This window comes from Oenanthe melanoleuca, chromosome 6 (assembly GCF_029582105.1).
Source record: "Oenanthe melanoleuca isolate GR-GAL-2019-014 chromosome 6, OMel1.0, whole genome shotgun sequence".
Taxonomy (NCBI): Eukaryota; Metazoa; Chordata; class Aves; order Passeriformes; family Muscicapidae; genus Oenanthe; species Oenanthe melanoleuca.
This window is the reverse complement of record NC_079340.1, coordinates 20,641,617-20,654,074: the sequence shown is the minus strand read 5'-3', so window position 1 is coordinate 20,654,074 and position 12,458 is coordinate 20,641,617. Positions and strand designations below refer to the sequence as shown.

Below are 12,458 nucleotides of genomic sequence, written 5' to 3'. Positions count from 1 at the left end.
ACCTTTAGCTGTTAGAATTTGAAACTATATAGGATTTTTCAAGCTGATATTTTCAAATAATTTACATTCTAAATTTTGGTTACCTGATAGAGTTATTTGACATTCATGTGAAAATGTTTTTGCAGACTATGAGAATGTAACCAGAGAATAACAGTTGTGCAACGTGACTTTTGTTTGATTCAGTTTTTCTACTTCAGAATAGTGATACCTCCTTTTTTTGGGGAGGGAAGGTGGGTTAGGGATGCTGTGAGTATTTCATTTTCCTGAGCTGATAGTGTATATTCTAAATGGTATGGCACCTGTGATCAGTACTTTGCAGAAAGAGTACTGCAACAGAATTAACAGATTCATTTTATAAAGTAAAAAAATATTGGCTCCCTGACTGAGGACTGCCCAGGCAGGAGGCCATACTGAATACAGAGCCTGCTTGGTCAGCTGCTCTATTTCTGTTCCTTTACTGTTAAGTTAAGTTACTGTTAAGTTGTCAGAGGAGGTATTGTATAGCACTCTCTCATCTCCAAGTGGTCTGTAGACCCTGAAAGCTGTTGCTGGCTATTTAAATCATCCCAAAAATAACTGGTCTTGGGTAATATATAAGGGTTGCTTTGTGAGTGTGTTCCTTTTGTTCCTTTTCCACTGGACACTTTCTTTTGTGAACAGAGTTGTGGTAGCTATATGGAGGGAAAATCCCTAGACCTTTTCTAGGCATTTTGCTAGACTTCTGCACAGCTGGATACCTGTCTGCTATTTTCCTGCCCTTCCTCAATCCCATATGTGAACCAACAGGGCCAATTTCTTCCTTTCATGTACAACAGCAGAGGAGCAGTTGAGTGGGTTAATGGGGAAGTGAGACCATCTCCCAAGAGCTGTATGAGGTCTCATCAGTGTTTATCTAGGAATAGTTACTGAGGAAATGGTGGGATGTATTTGGAAAGGCAGCTCTCTTCTGCATCCTGCCCAAAGGGACAGGTTTTTAAATGTGTGAATATCTGTAGTTAATTATGTGTGAGACCAATGCTAATGCCACCAAATGGTGCTCGGGCTGCAGAGATATGAAGTACTGTTGCTTCCTGTAATCTGATAATGATTGCCTTCTCTTACTGGGAATAATTGCTTTTTAGATGTTTGTATTTTGCCATTTTAAAAAGATTCAGGGTTTATTTTTAATGTAATTTCAGTAATGAAAACATTCATCTTCCTACCTGTGTCACTGAATTCAAGTGAGGCATTGGCTGTTTAAAAAAGTAATCAACACTATCTTTTTGCATTTTTACTATGTTATTCATAAAGGATAGCATTTAAGATAAAAGTTATCTGTTTTTCTTGATGTTCTAACTGTAGGCTAAAACTCGAATTGCATTAAATTGTATTGTACAAACGAGAAATTAATTCAACCACATAATAGAAACACACAGTATAAAGAATTGGAGAAGAAAGACCTCCAGTGTAGCATCATATAAATTCAGATGTACTGTGGGAATTAACATCATTTATGTTAGTCAAAATTCACAAGTCTATTTATTATTAAAGAAATATTTAACATTAATTTTCTCTAGAGCATTTTGTCATTATGTGAAGAAAAAATGAAGATTGCTTCATCAAGTAATATTTGTCGAAGCTTGTCTGCTGTTGGAAGAAGAGTTCTTTCAATTGAATCATTTGGTGCTTCTCAAGGTAACCTTAAAATATATTTAGTCTAAAACTTTAGATTGCCTGACATATCTAATGATTTTTCAAAGACTGCTTGTGTGCTCTCCTGTTATAGGTTCCTTTCTAGATTACAACAAATCATTACTAAATATTTGTAGATTGGTGATGAGGAAACAGGGACATTCAACTCTTAATTAACATGATATGTTTAAAGTGTCCCTTATGATTCAAAGTGATTTGTTCAGAAATTGAGAATTTGTGTGCCATACTAAAGGTACATAACAGCAATGGCAGATAAAAAGCAATGTAAAGATTTACAAGGAGAGATTAGAAGGTTTAAATACACATTTAATATAAGCATCTGTTTTTGTATCTAGATGTCTGTGATAACATGTGGAAGGGAAGAATGTGTCAGAGAAGTTTGGGATCTAAATTCTATTCAAATGAGAAAAACAACATTGCAGGTGATTCGTCTGCAGTGGAAGAGGTGACGACTGCCTGTCATAACAACTCTTCTGTAGTTACCATGGTGACTGGCAGAGAAAGTGGTTTAAAGGAAATGCAAATTGATCTGGATAAAGAGAAAACTCAACATTCTCAACTTGCAACTCAAACTGAAAAGAGCAAAGAAGATGACAAACATGCAGTATATACTGACAGTTTTGCTAGTGTTGCTTTGGATATAAAATCATGTGTTATTGACCTGGAGAGAGATGGTCTTTTTAAGAAAGGTTCTTTGAGAAAAATGAAAACCTTTCCAAAGCTACCACTCGAACTTGCTGATACAAATAACTTTTTAACTTCTGTAACCAACAGTGGACCACCAGATAGGAAAAATCACTTCATAACACAAGAGTCACTACCTCTAGACAATAATAATGAGGTTGCTTTTTCAAAGGGAAATCTCAATTCGTTTGCTGTCAGTCGTCCACCAGAAATAGAATCAAAGTATCACCAAGCTGATGATTGTCATTTAGAAGTGCCATGTGTATGCACACAAGTGTCTGGCTTGAATCTAGAAGAACATTTGTCATTTATGAATGATAAAAAGATAGGTTTTTCTTCATCTGATCACAAAGAAGACTCTTCTGGTGCTACCTCTGAAGTGCTAAAACCAGCTGATAGGCTGAAAGGCCCAAATCAGTCAATTGCTGGAGCAAAAATGCTGGACAACTACATGGTGTTGGAAGACTGTTCTGAAATTTTTCAAGGGTCAAATGAAAATTATGTACCACATTTTAACAAGATGGATTCAGTGTTAACAACAAAACCCAGTGGGAACAGACATGGATCAAACGTAATTAGGCCACCAGAATTAAGCAACGGTGTGATGAGTGCAAACAATAATGAAGATAATCTTTGTGGAGGCAGAGGTTCAGAAATCAAAAGTAATGAGCAGGTAGTAAAAATAAAGTCTTCATTATATAGTTGCTGTAGTCACTTATGTGGAGATGAGATGACTTAAATACTGTGTGATTTCTTCCCCCCTTGTCCCCTTTAGCATCCCAGAAAATGGAATTTTGCTAGTCTGCACACTTTAAGAGTCAATATTGGAAACATGGTGATCCTTTTTTCCTCTTAAATTTATAAGTAAAGTGCTACAGTGAAATTTATGCTGTTGCAAAATTAACTTCCATTTTAATTTTTTAATTTTTTTTTTACAAATGGAATCTACTTGCTAGTGTGTTGGAGCAGCATTCCTTGACAGCTGATTACATTTGTAAGAGAACATGACCAAAGCATACGTATTTTTAACTCTTTATGTTACTGTCAATGCATAAATTTCACCACCTTGCAGTGAGCCTCCCAGGTGCTTATGAAAATTGCAGAATTCCTGACTGTAAACCTGACCTCATTGAAATCAATGGCAATATCCCATCAGCTTCAGGAGGATAGAGTCTGCATTTTTTTAATCTTACATGTGCATTTAAGTTTTTGGAAATTGTACATACGCTATATTCGTTCTGTGTTCTTAAATTGCCGTCTCTGTTGTTTGTGTATGTTTCACTATAGAATTGAAATATGTGCACAATATGATGGATGTGTTGTCTCATGCATTAAGTCTTTATAAATAGCCAAATAAGAGAGGGAGAATCTACCTGAATTTGTTGATGGATAATTGTAATATGGTCTCTTCTCTGCTCAAATTACATATCTCAGGGTGGACAAGTTTGGTCTCTGACTAGATGGTTTTCTCTTGTGCCACACTCAGAGGTTTAAACAATCCCTGTGGTAGGAGAGCTCCTGGCTAAATCTGCAGGGTGGTTTATCCTCCTCCAGCTTTATTACAGCAGGATTAAAATGAGCAGCACAAACGTCACACATTTTTGTTTCCAGAAATTATTCTTAGGTGAAGATGTTGGGTTTTTTTCTTTGTTTGTCTACTGGCAAGTCAGCCTTGTTCTCTTTGCCTACCAGCCCATCTTCCAGCCATCTCATACTGTGGCACTTGGGGTTTTATTCAGTCTCTGTCTGTCCCTCTTTTCACCTTGCTCAGACACCTCCACTGGAGCACTAACCTAGAATTATCAGATGTGTAAAGAGCCTTTGGTTCATCATAGCTCAAAAACTAGAGCAAATTGAAGAGTCTGTCCCTTTTTATGTTTTCTGTCTCTTTTCCCTCAACAGGTGTGCTTATTAAATTATAGTTCAGGAGCATATAAGTGTGGATATGTACCACATACCATGTGGCATGATTTTGCCTTCCAAGGGGGTTATTCATTTTATGCATATTGAAAACTTTATTTAGTTTTTAAACTCTGCAAGTGCATTCTTCAGACTCTGACAAATAATCCATTTATTGTACACATTTCTTTTTTATTTTTTTCTATTTCTGCCATCACTTATGAACATAACTTGAGTGTAGTGTTAGGGGTTCTTTTTTAAAGACAAAAAAATGTTGAAATAAGAATATATTCTGTCTTTACCAGATTACCAGGGCAAAAGTTTTAAGTCCGGGTGCATGAAGGTAGTTTTAAGAAAATAATCTTCCCTGGAGTTCTAGTTTTCCAAAATTCTTCCATGAAATTAAAAGCTGTAAAGAATCTCATTTTCTTTTTCTGCAGCAGCACTTGAGGCTGACACACAGAAAAGTAAACCAAAATATATTTTAAGGTTATTCTGCCATTCTTCTGAAGTCTTCTTTTTCTTCAGATATTTCCTTATCAATTTAAATGAAGTGTCCTTTCAGCCTGAACAGAGTTTCATTCTTGGAAACAAGTAGGCTCTTACTAACTGAGATTATCCTGCTCCTACCTGTGATTGAACTCAGGACAATCACTGTGAATTAAAAAAGGTATCTCTTATTCCAGGTGTTCTATTAAGCAGTGTTTAATACATAGCATCTGAAATGAAGACAGCAGGGTGGTGGTTCTTTGTTATATCAGAGGTTTATAGCTGTCTTTTCAATAGAAGAAACTTTTGATAGACTCATGCTCTATATTCTCTTTTTCAGTAAATGATTCCAGAAAATGTTCAGGCTCTGCCACATAAAAATATGCTATTTAGAAAAATCTTGTTGGTCTTAACCAAAAAAAGCAAACATAATAAAATCTTCTTTGATTATTTAACTGCTGTAGGGAGAAAAAAAACCCATAAATATATTAACACCTAGGCTTCTGAAATGGCTTCCTGAAATGCTAAATTTCTAGCCTCATAATCCTTTGTTTTCTGAAGGAAGGTCATTCATAGTTAGTCATTGAAACATTTAGCAGACTTTATTGCAAGTCTTCGTAGAGAAATGTGGTGGGTTAATGTTTTCAGCTTCTTTTTTCTTTCAGAAAATAGATTTTATTCCTCAGGCTTCCAAAATATAGCAGGTTTTGCTGCCTCTGTGTTACCTCCTGACAACTGAAAAAAAAAAAAAAAAAAGCTGTACTGTGCAAAAGTACAATTTGTCTCCTCTCAAGTTCCCATACTTTTTTTCTTTTTTAAGAAAGCATGAGTCTGAGTTTTGTTCATTTACTGCAAAAGCACAAGAAGTGTGAGCCCTGACTAGTGTGATTTCTGCCTTGTGGGGTAAATAGGAAACACCTGAGAGGATTTGCAGTGCTGCTTTTCCCTGAGTTCTCTATAGCAGATTGGCATGACTGCAGCAAGTAGAGCTTTCAGAATGGTGTCTCTAGCATTCCTTTCAGTATTTCATGTTGTTTAGAGAAGGTGCAATACCAGCCCCATCCGGTTGAAGATCAACCTTGTCTACTCTGGAGAACAGACACTTTTTCTTGCCTGTCAGTACTTCTCCAGTGGACAATACTTTTCCAATACTCAAACACTGCTTCTTGTTGTTGTGTGCTTTACTGCTAGTAAGCATTACTAAAAATACTTGCTTGCTTTTGTCTGGCTACTGCAATGTATCTTGTGAGGGTTTTCCTAGTAATTTTTATAGTTTTGCATGCCATAAATAAATATTTTTCACTTCAAGTTTGAGTGGGGTTCTTTTATTTCTCTAACCAGTTTCATTCCAATCAGGTGTGTCTCATCTCTAACCCTTTTAAGTGTTTCTCTGTGATTTAAATGCTATGGCCTTTACTTGGGGAGGGTTAATGGGAACCTGGCATATGCAAGTTTGTTTTCTGTTGGTCATTCATACCCTGTCAAGCATGAGAGAAGTGAAAGGCCATGTTGCTAGAGGCTGACACTTTAACACTGGGGAAATAACACTTGAAGGAAAGAAAAGTTGTCAATTCCAAGAATAATATTTGCTAAGAAAAGGATACAAAAGTCTTGCTTTGGCTATTTAAAATATGCCAGCATTATGTTCATAAAATAGATTATGTTTGGAATAGTTGGAATGCTTTGCTAAATTTGGAGTTTACAATTCTGGTACCAACAATTAAGTTGAAGATCTGTTAAACGATCTTTGCAGCACTGCAAAAACCCATCACTTTTCCAACAAGTAGGATTTAAAATGCGGTCTTTGGGCATAAATCAAAATGGCACCAGGATGTAGCTATAGGCAATAATGGTTCATTTGGCCATTTCTCTATTTTCTGACAAAATTTTATGCTGTGAAGAATATTTTCTTACTTTAAAAAATGGGTAATATAATTTCTGTTATGAAAGGTCTGGTTTAGAACATGAAAAAATTTTGAGAAGAGAGATTAGATTATAATTTTGTTTCCTCTTTGGTGCAGTTTCACTGGTAATAATATATTCGTGAATATTTTATAGCAATGTTAAAATAATGTTAATGGTTAAATGAAGTGGACTTATAAATGCTGAAGAGTTGTCTTGAGCTTGCTTTGCTAAATTATGTGAATAGTTAGATGAGAAATAATGCATGCTACAGATTGTTTGACTAAAAGCATTTAATCATATATTCTCCAGTACTTCAGATTTTTTTTTTATTTTTTTTTCTTGGTGATTGAGTGGGGATTTTATTTTTTAAGTTTTAGGAAATAGTAATAGCCATAAATGAGAGATTTGCATGTTAAAAACCAAAACAGCCAAACCTGAGACATGCCTAAACCAAGGTTCAGTGGAGTTAGACTGTGCATTGTGTTAAAATACCTCAGAGGTGAGGTACCAGGAGCATTGCATTAAATACCTTTGTTTAAGGATTGAGGCTTAAATAAAAGTTGCCTCATAACCATAGGTTAAGAAGTGTATTCTTTTTCCTTTGAAAACTGTTTGAACTAGACTGCATGCATTTTTCACCTCAAATGCAATGTATATGTCTTGTCATGTACCTTGTCATGTACATGGGATAACTTCTGCAAGGTGTTAGAAGCACAAGTCCCCAGCAGGTCTGAACCCTCAGTTTTCATCTGAAGTCTTCCACATTTCCCTTTCTGGTGTAGGAAGGTGGGAATTTGCAATAACTAGGACACTAGACACGGGTATTTCTTTCAGGAATAAAATTGGTATGGTCAATGTGAGGAGAGACGTGAATTTTAGTGACAATAGCAGTGCAGGTATTTATTAGCACGACAGAAGACTAACTAGCACAAAATACCAAGTAATACCAGCTAACTATTATATTTGAAGTTTCTCATTTCTCTAGAATGATTGCCAGAGAAATAAGGAGCACATACATTTAAATAAAGTTCACCAACCTGTAACCAGACTGCATCCTTTTTTTTTTTTTCTGACTCGGTTTGATTTAGCCATCCTGTGGATGGCAGCAATTCTCATTTGTGCTGATTTGCTTTCCCTACATACTTTTTTCTTCCAAAATAGAGGTTTTCTGGTGCCTCTTCATCCTCTATTTTCTAATCTATCATTCTGACTTATCTTAAACTTTTGCTGCTGCTCTTAGGTTCTTCCTACTCTCCTGCCACACCTAAATTTCTTTCTGTCATTTCTTTCTTACTCTAAAGAGCTTGGATATCCCAGAGGTGATAAGAAATACTTTGCAGCTTTCTGCTGTACAGCAAACTTCAGTCTCCAGTTTACTGAGAGGTTCTTCTTTCCCTGGCTTAGCCTTTCTGAAGTGAAAGGTGATTTGTATATGCAGTGAAGGAAGTCCATCTTTTTTCACTGCAGCTTTTTGAGCCTCTAGAGACATAAACTTCAAGAGGAGGGATTCTCTTACACAGAAACATGTGGCACTAGTGTGTGCTTACTAGAAGAAAATTCCTAAATTCCAAAACTTTCTTAATGTTTTAGTCAGTCTGAAATTTCTCTTATGGTTTTTCTTCACTCATGTCAGCTGTGCAGGGTTAATTTGAGGTTTGGACTGCTCCTTTCTTTGAAAAGTGTCTGTGAGCAAGGACACTTGAGGCACATGAGAGGTGCTCTGGAGGGGGAGACAGTGCTGCTCAGGGATGGTAATCTATCAACAGTATAAAGCTCTATCCTACATGCTCTCTAGACTAATTCATTCTTTTGATTATCTGTTCTTTTCCTTCCTGCTGTGTGATTGATGGCTTTTTATCAGACAGTTCAAGAGCTTTTCTAGATACAGTAAAAAAACACGTGGATGAAAGAATTTTGCACTCCAGGGTGCTGGTGATAACAGAATGAAACTGAATCTTATCACCTGGCTTCAAATCTGTCTAAGCTGAAGTCACTAATTTTTGCCACAATTGTAGGAAAGAAGAATAATAGCACCAAGTTCATTTTTATCTGTTGGAGGTAGGCAGAATATGAAACCTTTTCAGTAAATCAGAAGGTGTGATTCTTGACGTATTTTTGTTAAGAAAATGTAGTTTATCTGGTTCACCTTCAAAGAATATTTAAACAATAAGAGCCTAAAGTATTGAGTTCTTTGAGAAGGTCTTCTGGTTAATATTATTAACAAAGTTTCAGCTACAGAAATTGATGACCACCTTTTCTCCATAGGTTTCACTGAAACTATTTCTGTTTGAGCTTTATGGAATTCAGTGCAGTAGTCAGCTCATTAGGTATCTCATGATAAAATCCAAAGAGCATCTCAGTAAAAGGATGAAAAATTTTAGTTTAGTAAATGACATTTAGTAAATTGCAATGCAGAGGCTGATTTGTCAATGTTGTGCTGCCATTGTGTGTGGGAGAAACCCTTTGTCTAGTAGATTTTACAAATACAGGTTGGGATATAAAGGTGTAAAAGCAACAAAACAGTTCTGGGGAGTTTTTGTTGGTCTCCTGTGCTTCACTTCTGTGTTTGGGGTTTTCTTTTGGTTGGTTGGGTTAGTTTTTTATTTGACTGGTTTTTGCTTGCTTGGGGATTTTCTTTGAGGGTGAAATGTTTGGTTTTTTCCAGAGTTAATCCTGAATTACTTCTGGTAATTCTTTTCTCTAACATGGCCTGAAGTTGACTCTCTCAGGACTGCATATGCAAGAGAAGATATGCTGTGCTCTTTTTAAAAGAGTTCTTTGGGTCTGCTCTCACTCAGAGGTTTCTGCCTACAATGAATTTTTTAGTGTTCCTTTGGTAGGTGGAGATCATGAACTGCAGCTGATGTCAAGAGCCACTACTAGAGATAAACATTTCCATTAGCATGGTTTGATGGGGCAGGTGTGTGTGCACTACTATAAATCTCCAATTCTTAGATACACACACACCACCCCCTAAAATAAAAAATCACAAAATGTAAAATGTAGCAGAAGAACAGTAAGTTTCCATGGAACTTTGTTACATTACAATATTATGCCAGAAATCAAAAGCTAAATTGATAGTCAAAAAAACAGATGCTGTTACTACAAATTGAGCAGCCAGTGATTAAAAACAAATCAACATGCTGGGATTTCAAATAAACCTGTCATTAATTCTGTCAATATTGCTAACATCTTTCACAGAAGAACAAGAGATGTTGATGAAATCTTTAAGGTAAGACACGTAACTGTCAGGATAAATCAAGCTTTGAATGTAAGGCTGTTTTGTTGATGGCTATAATTTGAATTTTTTATGTTTTTATGTTTTATGTCCCTATAATTATTTAATTATGCTTCATCATAAAATATGTTTGTTATACAATGGACATTCTAAGAGTCTTTATTTAGTATGGTAAGAAAGACCTTCCAGACAGCTCACTTTTCCTGAAGCAATTAAGAAACAATTAATTCATTTACACTTAGCTGACTGTGCCATGCTTTTTTAATAAATAGTGTTAATTCATTACTGGTAAGTGCAATAGATGTATTTTCTTGTTACTTTTTAAGTTAAGCATGTTTTATATTAGGATTTACTTTTTTATTGCATTAGTAAATGTTTTTAATTTGTGATAATTTTTTATAACTTTCTGCATCCTCACTGTTTTTTTCAGTGGATCTCTCTAAAACTCCTGTTGTCCTGGTATGGTAGGCCTCTGAAAGATTATGAGCTCTGGGCATTATGTCATGAGTGTTTATGTACTCTGCAGACATGCATAGATTATCCAGGTATAGTCTTAATTATCATTAAGTATTTTACCTAGTTTATGTTCATGTGTAAATCTTTCCTTTATTCTGTTGATTGAAAGGATCTTGACTTTCATTTTGTGTGCAGAAAATAGTATGAAATATTTCTATTTTGACTCTTAAACTGTGACAAAACTCAATTTGGAGTTTTCTTCCATATATATAGATGAATGTATCTTTTTTTCTTTATTCTGTGTTTTTTGATGGCTTTTGCAGCAGAAATGATTTTTAAGTTTCAAGCAGTGAAACGAATTTTAGACCTTTTGGGAATGGAGAATCTGTACTTCAACTTGTATCAAGCAGGAGGAAATAAGTTTGACATATATATGTAAACAAAAAACTTCCTCTTTTGCCTGGATTTCTTTGTGACAAATGATTCCTGACAGTACAGGACTTTGTCATTTCAAAGTACCCAGGATCTTGTTACTCCTTCCACATCCCCTGTGCTTCAGTTTACAGATAAATTATCAGCAGTAAACTTCCAAGAGAGGGAGAGGGAATTGTCCTTTGGCAAAATTGGAATGTGTTGTGTGCAACTCAGAAGACCATCCTAGGTTTCCATGGACATTCTGAATGATGGTTTAGCTAATGATAAACCTATAGCAGTTCTAAGAAACAGAGCAGAGGTTTGCACTACCACCACCCTGCCTTTCTTTTCCTTGATTTACAAGAAAAATTGCCTTTGAGAGTATGGGCAGGGATGAGTTTGAAGCCTGTAAGTGAATATAAATAATAAATAAATAAATATCTGCAACTTACTGCATCTCTTTGGATCTCAGCTTCAGTTATTTTATTTCTATGATACAAAACTGCTTAAAAGGAATTAAGCCATAAATGAAGATTCTGAGCACTTTAGGAATTGTTACCCATGAAACTAAGTATTTAATATACCTTGTAACAGAAGGATTATTTCAGCCTCATAGCATGTTCCTGATGATTCTGAAGGTTTCAGATAACTGCACATAATGGCTCATATTCTAATGTAATATGCTTAGCTAGCCTCTGTTACTGCACTCACATGTATCCAAATTCATGTCTTAAAAATATTAGAAGTTATCATCTGAACCTCATGTAGCTTAGAAGGAAACATAATGATGCAAACCACCAAATGGAAGACACCTTACTTAAAAATTCTTAAAGCTACCTTTAAGTTGAATATTGGTTTCAGATTTAGAATGTTTCTGCAGCAGGATTCTCTTGTGCATTTTGGAAAGGTTTATCATGGTGTTACTGCTTCAGTGCCCATCCCACACACAAAATTCTCTTGACATTCCTTTTGAATAATACTGAAAGTAAAGCTGATACATATTTTGAATATATCTTGTAAAAATACTCTACCATTGTCAAGACAAAGGATAAGACTGGTAGCTGATGAGTCATGGTTAAATAAATGAAGCTAGATTATTTTTTATTTTTTCACATGGCCTTTTCCTCCAAATCCTTCCTTGATTACACTTTTTTCATTACCCTAAGCAGGAATTACCTGGCTAACAAAACATTTCCCAAAGCTAGCCTCTTCTTCATGTATTTATTAATTCAGCTCTGCTACAGAAGTTGTTTATAACCTCCATTGGGGCTTTACTTAATTCCTCTCCTCTTACCAGAGGATGTTGATCATATGTTGCTTATGGGTGATTCAGAGAGCCCAGGTGAGGATTCTTACCTTGTACTGAGCAAGCTGAGATCTGGTTTGTGTGAGCAGGGCCGGGGCATTCACTGCTCACAAGCAAAGACAAGTGAGTGTGAAGCTGCCTCTGCAGAAATAATCAGCAAGGGTTCTCATTTGGGAAAGCTTTGCTTTTCAAGATTTATATTTCAGGTCCAGCTTAAATATTATTGAAGATAATGAATAATTTAATTTTAGATGTGGTTTGTACAGGTAACGAAAAAAACAAAAGTGTTACTGCCTTTTTTTCTTACTTTACTTTTTTCATCTTAGACCTCTTCAATTAATTATTTATTGATAAATTAATATTTGTATGTCTCTT

The 12,458-nt window shown here is 35.5% G+C and overlaps 1 protein-coding gene across 1 annotated transcript in view; it reads left to right on the top strand.

The window, feature by feature from the left end:
* Positions 1-12,458, top strand: part of KNDC1 (kinase non-catalytic C-lobe domain containing 1) — a 57,180-nt gene that overhangs the window by 24,469 nt on the left and 20,253 nt on the right. The window contains exons 5-7 of the mRNA XM_056495290.1: positions 1,557-1,674; positions 2,028-3,049; positions 10,338-10,452. Coding sequence (XP_056351265.1) covers positions 1,557-1,674; positions 2,028-3,049; positions 10,338-10,452 — 1,255 coding nt within the window. The remainder of the gene's footprint in view (positions 1-1,556; positions 1,675-2,027; positions 3,050-10,337; positions 10,453-12,458) is intronic.